This window comes from Ambystoma mexicanum, chromosome 1q, assembly GCF_040938575.1.
Source record: "Ambystoma mexicanum isolate Mex_15411 chromosome 1q, UKY_AmexF1_1, whole genome shotgun sequence".
Lineage (NCBI taxonomy): Eukaryota > Metazoa > Chordata > Amphibia > Caudata > Ambystomatidae > Ambystoma > Ambystoma mexicanum.
Genome location: NC_090922.1, coordinates 1527897114 through 1527910815, shown reverse-complemented (window position 1 = coordinate 1527910815; position 13702 = coordinate 1527897114). Strand labels below are relative to the sequence as shown.

Below are 13702 nucleotides of genomic sequence, written 5' to 3'. Positions count from 1 at the left end.
TACACTGTTGTGTACCATGAGTGCTTCTTGTCTTATAATGTTGGTAGGTAATGTTGGTAAACTTAGTGTCACAAATATGTCATTTATGTGTTTACTCCAGATACGACATGATGAGACAATGCTGGCGAGACAGGCCCTATGAACGTCCCCCATTTGCACAGATTTCCGTGCAGCTGGTCCGAATGTTGGAGGCTCGTAAGGTATGGTGTCCTACAAAACCATGTGCAAAGGTTCATGTCTCCCATCACACCTGGGTGATGAGAAAACAGTTCATCAAACACTGTAATAATTAGTAATACAATCGTCTTGACAAGGCTCAAACACTGAATAGAATTCACCCACCTGAATCTTCTTCTGATCAGCTCTTTTCTGAACAGGATTATAATGGGGAAATACCTAAAAGCCCCTCCGCCGACCGGAAATAAAGATTCAGCCGGCGGTGAGACCTCCAGGGAAAACCCCCCATAGGGGCAAAAACCCTGTGAGGGGAAGAGCTACTAAAGTTCGAGGTGTCCTGTGAACAGCTCCCCTCGTCTGGTCAGAATGGTCATTTTCTCAAAGGGTCAAGGTAGTTCACCAGGTTTGTATATGCTAATTAGGATTGAAAAACAATATAAGAGGTAAATTAGGATCCCTTGGAAAAGCCAATTCCTCTGCAGGTAGCACTAAACCACCAGCACCACATGTAGGGTACAGTACCAAAGCCCAGCCAGGTGCAGGTAGTACTGAACCACCAGCACTCCACATGTAGGGTACAGTATCAAAGCCCAGCCAGGTGCAGGTAGTACTAAACCACCAGCACTCCACATGTAGGGTACAGTACCAAAGCCCAGCCAGGTGCAGGTAGTACTGAACCACCAGCACTCCACATGTAGGGTACAGTACCAAAGCCCAGTCAGGTGCAGGTAGCACTGAACCACCAGCACTCCACATGTAGGGTACAGTACCAAAGCCCAGCCAGGTGCAGGTACCACTGAACCACCAGCACTCCACATGTAGGGTACAGTACCAAAGCCCAGCCAGGTGCAGGTAGTACTGAACCACCAGCACTCCACATGTAGGGTACAGTATCAAAGCCTAGCCAGGTGCAGGTAGTACTGAACCACCAGCACTCCACATGTAGGGTACAGTACCAAAGCCCAGCCAGGTGCAGGACGTACTGAACCACCAGCACTCCACATGTAGGGTACAGTACCAAAGCCCAGCCAGGTGTAGGTAGTACTAAACCACCAGAACTCCACATGTAGGGTGCAGTACCAAAGCCCAGCCAGGTGCAGGTAGTACTTAACCACCAGCACTCCACATGTAGGGTGCAGTACCAAAGCCCAGCCAGGTGCAGGTAGTACTAAACCACCAGCACTCCACATGTAGGGTGCAGTACCAAAGCCCAGCCAGGTGCAGGTAGTACTAAACCACCAACACTCCACATGTAGGATGCAGTACCAAAGCCCAGCCAGGTGCAGGTAGCACTAAACCACCAGCACTCCACATGTAGGGTACAGTATCAAAGCCCAGCCAGGTGCAGGTAGCACTAAACCACCAGCACTCCACATGTAGGGTACAGTACCAAAGCCCAGCCAGGTGCAGGTAGCACTAAACCACCAGCACTCCACATGTAGGGTACAGTACCAAAGCCCAGCCAGGTGCAGGTAGCACTAAACCACCAGCACTCCACATGTAGGGTACAGTATCAAAGCCCAGCCAGGTGCAGGTAGCACTAAACCACCAGCACTCCACATGTAGGGTACAGTATCAAAGCCCAGCCAGGTGCAGGTAGCACTAAACCACCAGCACTCCACATGTAGGGTACAGTATCAAAGCCCAGCCAGGTGCAGGTAGCACTAAACCACCAGCACTCCACATGTAGGGTACAGTACCAAAGCCCAGCCAGGTGCAGGTAGCACTAACCCACCAGCACTCCACATGTAGGGTACAGTATCAAAGCCCAGCCAGGTGCAGGTAGCACTAAACCACCAGCACTCCACATGTAGGGTACAGTACCAAAGCCCAGCCAGGTGCAGGTAGCACTAAACCACCAGCACTCCACATGTAGGGTACAGTATCAAAGCCCAGCCAGGTGCAGGTAGCACTAAACCACCAGCACTCCACATGTAGGGTACAGTATCAAAGCCCAGCCAGGTGCAGGTAGCACTAAACCACCAGCACTCCACATGTAGGGTACAGTACCAAAGCCCAGCCAGGTGCAGGTAGCACTAAACCACCAGCACTCCACATGTAGGGTACAGTATCAAAGCCCAGCCAGGTGCAGGTAGCACTAAACCACCAGCACTCCACATGTAGGGTACAGTATCAAAGCCCAGCCAGGTGCAGGTAGCACTAAACCACCAGCACTCCACATGTAGGGTACAGTACCAAAGCCCAGCCAGGTGCAGGTAGTACTTAACCACCAGCACTCCACATGTAGGGTAAAGTATCAAAGCCCAGCCAGGTGCAGGTAGCACTAAACCACACTAAACCACTCCACATGTAGGGTACAGTACCAGAGCCCAGCCAGGTGCAGGTAGTACTAAACCACAGCACTCCACGTGTAGCGTACAGTACCAAAGCCCAGCCAGGTGCAGGTAGCACTAAACCACCAGCACTCCACATGTAGGGTACAGTATCAAAGCCCAGCCAGGTGCAGGTAGCACTAAACCACCAGCACTCCACATGTAGGGTACAGTATCAAAGCCCAGCCAGGTGCAGGTAGCACTAAACCACCAGCACTCCACATGTAGGGTACAGTATCAAAGCCCAGCCAGGTGCAGGTAGCACTAAACCACCAGCACTCCACATATAGGGTACAGTACCAAAGCCCAGCCAGGTGCAGGTAGCACTAAACCACCAGCACTCCACATGTAGGGTACAGTACCAAAGCCCAGCCAGGTGCAGGTAGTACTTAACCACCAGCACTCCACATGTAGGGTACAGTATCAAAGCCCAGCCAGGTGCAGGTAGCACTAAACCACACTAAACCACTCCACATGTAGGGTACAGTACCAGAGCCCAGCCAGGTGCAGGTAGTACTAAACCACCAGCACTCCACGTGTAGCGTACAGTACCACCAGCACTCCAGATGTAGGGTGCAGTACCAAAGCCCAGCCAGGTGCAGGTAGTACTAAACCACCAGCACTCCAGATGTAGGGTGCAGTACCAAAGCCCAGCCAGGTGCAGGTAGTACTAAACCACCAGCACTCCACATGTAGGGTGCAGTACCAAAGCCCAGCCAGGTGCAGGTAGTACTAAACCACCAGCACTCCACATGTAGGGTGCAGTACCAAAGCCCAGCCAGGTGCAGGTAGCACTAAACCACCAGCACTCCACATGTAGGGTGCAGTACCAAAGCCCAGCCAGGTGCAGGTAGCACTAAACCACCAGCACTCCACATGTAGGGTGCAGTACCAAAGCCCAGCCCGGTGCAGGTAGCACTAAACCACCAGCACTCCACATGTAGGGTGCAGTACCAAAGCCCAGCCCGGTGCAGGTAGCACTAAACCACCAGCACTCCACATGTAGGGTGCAGTACCAAAGCCGCACTCCACATGTAAGGTGCAGTACCAAAGCCCAGCCAGGTGCAGGTAGCACTAAACCACCAGCACTCCACATGTAGGGTGCAGTACCAAAGCCCAGCCAGGTGCAGGTAGCACTAAACCACCAGCACTCCACATGTAGGGTACAGTACCAAAGCCCAGCCAGGTGCAGGTAGCACTAAACCACCAGCACTCCACATGTAGGGTGCAGTACCAAAGCCCAGCCAGGTGCAGGTAGCACTAAACCACCAGCACTCCACATGTAGGGTGCAGTACCAAAGCCCAGCCAGGTGCAGGTAGCTCTAAACCACCAGCACTCCACATGTAGGGTGCAGTACCAAAGCCCAGCCAGGTGCAGGTAGCACTAAACCACCAGCACTCCACATGTAGGGTGCAGTACCAAAGCCCAGCCAGGTGCAGGTAGCACTAAACCACCAGCACTCCACATGTAGGGTGCAGTACCAAAGCCCAGCCAGGTGCAGGTAGCACTAAACCACCAGCACTCCACATGTAGGGTGCAGTACCAAAGCCCAGCCAGGTGCAGGTAGCACAAAACCACCAGCACTCCACATGTAGGGTGCAGTACCAAAGCCCAGCCAGGTGCAGGTAGCACAAAACCACCAGCACTCCACATGTAGGGTGCAGTACCAAAGCCCAGCCAGGTGCAGGTAGCACTAAACCACCAGCACTCCACATGTAGGGTGCAGTACCAAAGCCCAGCCAGGTGCAGGTAGCACTAAACCACCAGCACTCCACATGTAGGGTGCAGTACCAAAGCCCAGCCAGGTGCAGGTAGCACTAAACCACCAGCACTCCACATGTAGGGCGCAGTACCAAAGCCCAGCCAGGTGCAGGTAGCACTAAACCACCAGCACTCCACATGTAGGGCGCAGTACCAAAGCCCAGCCAGGTGCAGGTAGCACTAAACCACCAGCACTCCACATGTAGGGCGCAGTACCAAAGCCCAGCCAGGTGCAGGTAGCACTAAACCACCAGCACTCCACATGTAGGGCGCAGTATCAAAGCCCAGCCAGGTGCAGGTAGCACTAAACCACCAGCACTCCACATGTAGGGCGCAGTACCAAAGCCCGGCCAGGTGCAGGTAGCACTAAACCACCAGCACTCCACATGTAGGGCGCAGTATCAAAGCCCGGCCAGGTGCAGGTAGCACTAAACCACCAGCACTCCACATGTAGGGCGCAGTACCAAAGCCCGGCCAGGTGCAGGTAGCACTAAACCACCAGCACTCCACATGTAGGGCGCAGTATCAAAGCCCGGCCAGGTGCAGGTAGCACTAAACCACCAGCACTCCACATGTAGGGCGCAGTACCAAAGCCCGGCCAGGTGCAGGTAGCACTAAACCACCAGCACTCCACATGTAGGGCGCAGTACCAAAGCCCGGCCAGGTGCAGGTAGCACTAAACCACCAGCACTCCACATGTAGGGCGCAGTACCAAAGCCCGGCCAGGTGCAGGTAGCACTAAACCACCAGCACTCCACATGTAGGGCGCAGTACCAAAGCCCGGCCGGGTGCAGGTAGCACTAAACCACCAGCACTCCACATGTAGGGCGCAGTACCAAAGCCCGGCCGGGTGCAGGTAGCACTAAACCACCAGCACTCCACATGTAGGGCGCAGTACCAAAGCCCGGCCGGGTGCAGGTAGCACTAAACCACCAGCACTCCACATGTAGGGCGCAGTACCAAAGCCCAGCCGGGTGCAGGTAGCACTAAACCACCAGCACTCCACATGTAGGGCGCAGTACCAAAGCCCAGCCGGGTGCAGGTAGCACTAAACCACCAGCACTCCACATGTAGGGCGCAGTATCAAAGCCCAGCCGGGTGCAGGTAGCACTAAACCACCAGCACTCCACATGTAGGGCGCAGTATCAAAGCCCAGCCGGGTGCAGGTAGCACTAAACCACCAGCACTCCACATGTAGGGCGCAGTATCAAAGCCCAGCCGGGTGCAGGTAGCACTAAACCACCAGCACTCCACATGTAGGGTGCAGTATCAAAGCCCAGCCGGGTGCAGGTAGCACTAAACCACCAGCACTCCACATGTAGGGTGCAGTACCAAAGCCCAGCCGGGTGCAGGTAGCACTAAACCGCCAGCACTCCACATGTAGGGTACAGTATCAAAGCCCAGCCGGGTGTAGGTAGCACTAAACCGCCAGCACTCCACATGTAGGGTACATTATCAAAGCCCAGCCGGGTGCAGGTAGCACTAAACCACCAGCACTCCACATGTAGGGTGCAGTACCAAAGCCCAGCCGGGTGCAGGTAGCACTAAACCGCCAGCACTCCACATGTAGGGTACAGTACCAAAGCCCAGCCAGGTGCAGGTAGTACTAAACCGCCAGCACTCCACATGTAGGGTACAGTATCAAAGCCCAGCCAGGTGCAGGTAGTACTAAACCGCCAGCACTCCACATGTAGGGTACAGTATCAAAGCCCAGCCAGGTGCAGGTAGTACTAAACCGCCAGCACTCCACATGTAGGGTACAGTACCAAAGCCCAGCCAGGTGCAGGTAGTACTAAACCGCCAGCACTCCACATGTAGGGTACAGTACCAAAGCCCAGCCAGGTGCAGGTAGTACTAAACCGCCAGCACTCCACATGTAGGGTACAGTACCAAAGCCCAGCCAGGTGCAGGTAGTACTAAACCGCCAGCACACCACATGTAGGGTACAGTATCAAAGCCCAGCCAGGTGCAGGTAGTACTAAACCGCCAGCACTCCACATGTAGGGTACAGTATCAAAGCCCTGCACTCCACATGTAGGGTACAGTATCAAAGCCCAGCCAGGTGCAGGTAGTACTTATCAAACCACAGCCAGATGAAGACTGCACACTACCCAGCCCCAGAAAGGTGCAGTTAGCACATTAACAAACCACAGCCAGATGAAGACTGCACACTTCCAAACCCCAGCCAGGTGCAGGTAGCACATTATCAAACCACAGCCAGATGAGGACTGCACACTACCAAACCCCAGACAGGTGCAGGTAGCACATTATCAAATGTCCGCCTGATGAGGACTGCACACTTCCAAACCCCAGCCAGGTGCAGATAACACATTATCAAACCACAGCCAGATGAAGACTGCACACCTCCAAACCCCAACCAGGTGTAGGTTGTACATTATCAAACCTCATCCAGATGACTGCAAAGTACCAAATCCTAACCAGGTGCAGGTAGCACATTATGAAACAACAGCCAGATGAAGACTGCACACTAGCAAACCCCAGCCAGGTGCAGGTAGCACATTATGAAACCACAGCCAAATGAAGATTGCAGACTAGCAAACCCCAGCCAGGTGCAGATAACACATTATCAAACCACAGCCAGATGAAGACTGCACACTAGCAAACCCCAGCCAGGTGCAGGTAGCACATTATGAAACCACAGCCAGATGAGGACTGCACACTACCAAACCCCAGCTAGGTGCAGGTAGCACATTATCAAATGTCCGCCAGATGAGGACTGCACACTTCCAAACCCCAGCCAGGTGCAGGTAGCACATTATGAAACCACAGCCAGATGAAGACTGCACACTAGCAAACCCCAGTCAGGTGCAGATAAGACATTATCAAACCACAGCCAGATGAAGACTGCACACTTCCAAACCCCAACCAGGTGGAGGTTGTACATTATCAAACCTCATCCAGATGACTGCAAAGTACCAAACCCTAACCAGGTGCAGATAGCACATTATCAAACCACAGCCAGATGAGGACAGCACACTACCAAACTGCAGCCAGGTGCAGGTACCACATTATCAAATGGCTGCCATATGAGGACTGCACATTGCCAAACCCCATCCAGGTGCAGGTAGCCCATTATGAAACCACAGCCAGATGAGTACTGCCCATTAGCAAACCCCAGTCAGGTGCAGGTAGCATATATAAATCCCGAACTGTACGAAAGAAGATACCTCCGAAGATCACAAATAAACAATACAGACAGGTGAGAAGGGGAGAGACTTGTGACAGATTGAGACGCCAACAAATTGATAAAGTTACAGAAATGGAGGCCGCAGTTCAAGACCTCATGCGAGGCATGCAGGAGTTAACAACAGAAGTCAAAAATCTTGAGGCTGAGAATGCTGCGTTGAAACAGCTGGTCTTGTCATGTCACACTGCAACCAAGGAAAGCGTGTTATTGGGAGGAGTAGTGGATAAATATGATGGTTCTTCGAAGACCCTTCGTGCCTTTCTCGATTCATGTTTAGTGCACTTCACCTTTAAGCCCTACTACTTCTCCACTCCCAGAGCAAAGGCGGGGTTTATGATCTCACACCTCACTGATAATGCCTTGACCTGGGCAACTCCCCTAGTTAATTTGAGCGACGCCCTCCTGGATGATTATAATGACTTTGTGGACGCGCTAAAGGCCATGTTTGATCGCCCAGAGCAGGTTTACAGTGCTCAAGAACGTTTACTCGAATTTCAACAAGGAACCCAGGATATGCTTACCTATGTGACCCGCTTTACACAACTCGTCAAGGAAGCAGACTGGTCTCCAGAGGCCAGCTTCACCCTCTTTCTAAGAGGTCTGAATGAAGAGATAAAGGACGAGCTAGCCAGGGTAGCTCGTCCAAGTTCCTTCCAGGCTCCCATGGATCGTTCTTTGCAAATTGACTTTCGTATCCAGGAAAGAAAGGCGGAGAAGAAGAAATTTAAGTCAACCTTCCAAAAGGCCACTACAGACCATCCATCTAGACCGGAGCCCTCAGCTTCTCCGACCACGGACCCAGAACCCATGCAACTTGGGGCCTTCCACAGACCCATAACCCCGCAAGAAAGGATGCGACGGATTCACACCGGTCTGTGCATGTATTGTGCCTCTGATAAACATCTCCTAAGAGAGTGTCCTATTGCTCCTCCACGGCATTCGGGAAATGCCAGCTCCCGATCCTAGATGGAGCACAGTTTCGGGAGAGAGATGTCTGCTCCACATCTATTCCATCCTTGAACTCTCCTGGACAAAACAACCTTGTTATTCTGCAGGCCTTTCTATCGCCTTCCAAGAAAGAATCTTACCCCATTTTGGCATTAGTGGATTGCGGGGCCTTGGGGATATTCATAGATCATGATTGGGTCACTACTCATAATATTCCATATGAAACTCGAGAGATCATGCAACCTGTAGAGGCAATTGATAGAAGACATCTCTCTTCAGGACCCACAACCCTTCAAACTAAAGAGATCCTGCTTTCTATAAACCACCATCAAGAGAGAACCAAATTCGACATCATAAGATCTGCCCATTACCCAATGGTTCTAGGCATGCCCTGGAAGCGTAACCCCTACATCAACTGGGCAGCAGGATCCTTGTTTCTTGGTTCTGAACATTTTATGTCCCCCTGTTTATCCTTAGACTCCTTGTCAAGATCCTCTGAAGACTTGCAAGCAAACCAGCAAGGTGCAGGTAGCACATTATCAAATCACAGCCAGATGAAGACTGCACAGTGCCAAGCCCCAGCCAGGTGCAGGTAGCACATTATCAAACCACAGCCAGATGAAGACTGCACAGTGCCAAACCCCAGCCAGGTGCAGGTAGCACATTCTCAAACCACAGCCAGATTTTCTGCCTGGTGCATTTTGTACAATGTGAAACCCCAGTCAGTTGCCTTTGTACAGTGTAAAACCCCAGCCAGGCACCCGTTGTACAGTGTTAAACCCCAGCCTGGTACAGGTTTGTTTGTTTGTTTGTTTGTTTATTTGATAATGCGCTCCAAGCCCTTGGGCAGTTGGGCGCAACAATACAAGTAGACTCGAAACTTAGTTACAGTGCCTGACACAGGCTATTACAAAACAGAGGTAACATACAACAAATGATACAAGTGATACAGTACATATAGGATCAAGATGGGTAAGCGTAGAAGAATACCGTCTTAACATATGTATAACATGATCAGCTAGATAAAGGTGAATATCGTTACATAACATTGTTGTGCAGCCATTTGAGAGCGTTACATCTAAATCTAGTGTAGGTTAATGGGCGTCTGAGGTCCGGTGGGAGTATGTTCCATGATTGTGCAGCTCTAACAGGGAAGATAGATCCACCCGCTTTGGTAAGTTTGAATCTCGGGACTTCAAGTAAAAAGGTGTTGTCAGATCTTGTCAGTCGGTTTGAGGGTCTCCAGTTGATTCTTTCAGCTAGGTAGGGGGGTGCTTGATTGTTCAGGCATTTGGATGTGAGAGAAATAGTTTTAAGGAGGATTCTGTTATTTATCTTTAGCCAGTGGGCCTCAGTCCGGTGTTTGGAAATATGCTCTCTACGTGGGATATTCAAAGCTGCTCTTAGGGCATTATTTTGTAATCTCTGGAGTTTGTCAATGACCGACTTATTTGCACCTGAGTATAGGGCGTTGCAATAGTCCAGTCTGGACATGACAAGGGCATTGGCCAAGGTGAGGCAGCTGGCACTGGACAGGAATGGTCTGGCAGCACGGATGAGTTTACACATGTAAGTGGTTGTAGAGGCGAGGGAGTTCACTTGCTTTTTAAGGGTGAGAGCTGAGTCGAGGTAAAAACCTAGAGTTTTAACCTCTCGCATAACCTTAATAGTATTATTGTCGATGTTAAATGAGGCATAATCCGGGGTGAGTTTGGTTAGGTTATGGTCTGATCCGAGGAGCAGGATTTCAGTTTTATCGTCGTTCAGGCAGAGGCCATGGGTGGCCATCCATGCCTGAATGAGGATTTATATTTTATTCACAAAAGCCAGGTCCACTTCATAGTTGCCCGAAAGGGGTATGAGGATCTGGGTGTCATCTGCATAATTTGTGTAGATGACACCCTGTCTGTCCAACTTATCGAACAATGGCTTGGTGAAAATGCTGTACATAGTGGGTGAGACACAGGAGCCCTGTGGGACTCCACATGTAATTTGGATGGGATCGGCACAGGTAGAGGTGGAAAAGACTCTCATGGTCCAGTTGGCTAGAAAGGATTGGACCCATGCTATAGCTTCCCCTGTGAAATTGGCAGCGAGCTTGAGGTGGTTGCATAAAACTGCATGATCCACCAAATCAAAAGCTGCTTACAAGTCCAGTAGGAGTAGCAGCGCTGTTTTCCCACTATCCTTGAATTCCTCAATTTTAGTTTTAAGATCTATCAAGGCTGTTTCAGTGCCATGGAGAGGGCGGAAGCCCGATTGGCGCGAGCCTAGTAGATGGTTAGCTTCTAAGTAATCTTGAATTTGGAGATAGGCTACTCTATTGATGATTTTTAGTAGGAAAGGTACAGTGGTGATAGGCCTATAATTAGTTGAGATGGATGGATCAAGGGTTTGGTTCTTAAGAACGGCTAGGACCCAGGAGTCTTTTAGGTTAGCTGGCACTGTGTTGGATTTGAAAAAGGAGTTAATGAGCTTCGAGATAAACGGGGCTAAATCTCTGGCTGCGTCCTTTATTATTTGAGCTGGGCAACTGTCGCCCTTACAGTTGCAAGGCTTCAGTGAGAGGATAACCTTTTCAGTGTCGATGATGGAGATAGGTTTGAAGCTATAAGGGGGGATAGTATTAGGTTCAGTCACTAGAGGTGCTTGTTGAACAGTAGGAGAGAGGGCGTCCTTTTTATTAGTTATTTTAAGCTGGAGGGTGGACATTTTATTCGATAGGGCGTTCTGTATGTTAGTGCACCATATCTTGTCCTTGGGGACCGTGTCAGTTGGTTGGATGGGGGATTCCATTTCCCGGAGGATGGCAAAAAGTTCCTTGGTATTAGGTTTGGCATTAGTAATTCTGTCATTGAATACATTTTTTTTTGTATTGATAATTTCTGTCTTGTAATATTTGGTGAATTGGGTTAAGTTAACTTTGTTGTCGTCAGTAGGCAAATTGCGCCAGCTAGTTTGGAGTTTTCGTTTCTGCTTTCTAAGGTCCTTAAGTTGGGGTGTGAACCAAGCATTAAGGTGGGCGTCTTGTTTAGCTTTGCGTAGTTTGGGAGGTGCAATAGTATCTAGTGCATGAGACATAGCTTTATTAAAGGTGTCTACTAGGGTGTCTGGGTCAGTATTGTTCCCCAGGCCATTGATAGTAGGCAGGAGGAGGGGGGTGAGTTTTTCTGTAGTAATGTCTTTTTTACTTCTGCTGGGGAGTGGTGGTATCATTTTGATAATTTTAGGGCTGAGGAGGTCAAGTGTGGCAGTGAAATTTATTAGATACTAGTGGTCGGTCCATGGTTGAGGGATGATGTCAGTAATGACTATGTTGCAGTTAAGTTCAGATACCCAGTCAAGGGTTCTACCTTTAACATGTGTGGGGGTGAGGACTTTTTGGGTAAGGCCATGGTCATTTAGGATAGCTGTTATAGAGAGGGCATTTTTATTATCTGGCTCATTGAAGCCAATGTTAAAGTCGCCCAGCAACAGCGTTTGCGAGTGGTTTTGGGTATTGTTAGCTATGAGGGTGGTAAGGTCATCTTCGAAGGTTTCCAAGGGACCTGGGGGCCTATAGATCAAGTGAATAGTTAGCGTGCGGTTATTAGAGAGTTGCAATTTTGCTGAGAGTACTTTGCAGGAAGCACAGGGAGGTGAGGTGGTGAGTCTGATAGGCAAAGTAGTTTTAGCGATGATGGCTAGCCCACCGCCTTTAGCATTGGGTCTATCTACTCTGTGGATCTGGTAATTGTCAGGTACGGCTAGCATCAGGGAGGGTCCTTCTGCCTCCTGGAGCCAAGTTTCTGTTACGGCAAGGAGGTCGATGCTGCTGTTGTTTAGTATGTCAGCAAATTCAGTTGCATGGGCTACCATGGATCTGGCGTTGATAAGGGATCCAGTAAGTGATAAAGTATTCTTAGGAATAGGATAGCTTGCAGATTTATCTCTGTGCTTGTTTCGACTCGGGTGTTTCTTTTTATGAAAGTGAGTAGGATTCGGGGTCGGAGTTGAGCGTTTTGTGGCTTGAGTTTGCTTATCCAAGTGCATCTGTATAGTTGGGGATCTAACAGTATTGTTTGCGCTATTTCTTTTGGGTTCATAAATGCAAGGTAGTCTTGCCCTAAGTCTCAGGTTTCTGTCTGTGGGGGGGGTAGTGCTGTAGGTAGCAAAGGCCATGATTGTAGTTAGGAGGGTCAGGGAGGTCAGGTTTCTACACATGGTAGTTAGAGTAGTTAAATGGTTCAAGTTACTTCCCTTACTTCGCTAGGATGTCTGGCTAGGGTGTCGCAATATAGATTGCGGGTGGCTAGTTATAGCCAGGGGTTCATCTAGTGATATGGATCATGATATTCAAGAATCACAATATGAACTAAAATGCATGACTTAGAGTAGTTAGCAACATGCAAGGCAGGCAACCCAAGGGTCTTAAATAGGTAACAGGATGCAGAGGCAAGCTACCAAGGGGTCTCGGAAAGGTCACTGGGTGCAATGGTAGGTGACCAAAAGGGTCTAGGATAGGTCACAGGGTGCAATGGTAGGCGACCAAAAGGGTCTCGGATAGGTCACAGGGTTCCATGGTAGGCGACCAAAAGGGTCTCAAAAAGGTCACAGGGTGCAGTTGTAGCAATGCGGCAGTCTAGGCAGTACTGAGTGAATGAGTGGGAACATTCATAGCAGAGGTACAAAAGGCAAAGCAGATACCAGGCTTGCAGCAAATGTGGGCATATCAGGCAAAGAGCAATGCAACATACATGGGGCACCAATCAGTAGTGAGGCACAGCAGGTTAGGTTATGCAAGTACACTACACTTACATCAAGTAAGAAGCAGTGCAGAGTACACAAGGCACCATTCAAAAGTGTGGCACGTCAAACAGGCATTGCACCTGAAGAGCGATGTAGCATACATGTGGAGCAGATCAGAATATGTGCGCAGCAGGTTTGGATAATGCAGGAGGTAGGCAGACTACCTCAATGGCTGGGGTTGTCAATGTCAAACCCCAGCCATTTGCGAGATTGTACAGTGTAAAACCCCATCCAGGTGTATATTGTACAGTGTGAAACCCCAGCCATTTTCAGGTTGTACAGTGTATCCCAGCCTGGTGCCGGTTGTACGGTGTGACGCCCCAGCTAGGTGCCGTTTGGATATTGTAAAACCCCAGCCAGGTACAGGTTGTACAATGTGAAACCCCAGCCATTTTCAGCTTGTTCAGTGTGAAACCCCAGTCTGGTGCTGTTTGTACAATGTGAAACCCCAGCCAGGTGCATATTGTACAGTGTGAACCCCCTGCC

The 13702-nt window shown here is 50.1% G+C and overlaps 1 protein-coding gene across 1 annotated transcript in view; it reads left to right on the top strand.

Annotated features, from left to right (window-relative positions):
- The window catches only part of TIE1 (tyrosine kinase with immunoglobulin like and EGF like domains 1), a 538492-nt gene that overhangs the window by 516511 nt on the left and 8279 nt on the right, over positions 1-13702 (top strand). Inside the window, exon 22 of the mRNA XM_069642443.1 lies at positions 101-200. Coding sequence (XP_069498544.1) covers positions 101-200 — 100 coding nt within the window. The remainder of the gene's footprint in view (positions 1-100; positions 201-13702) is intronic.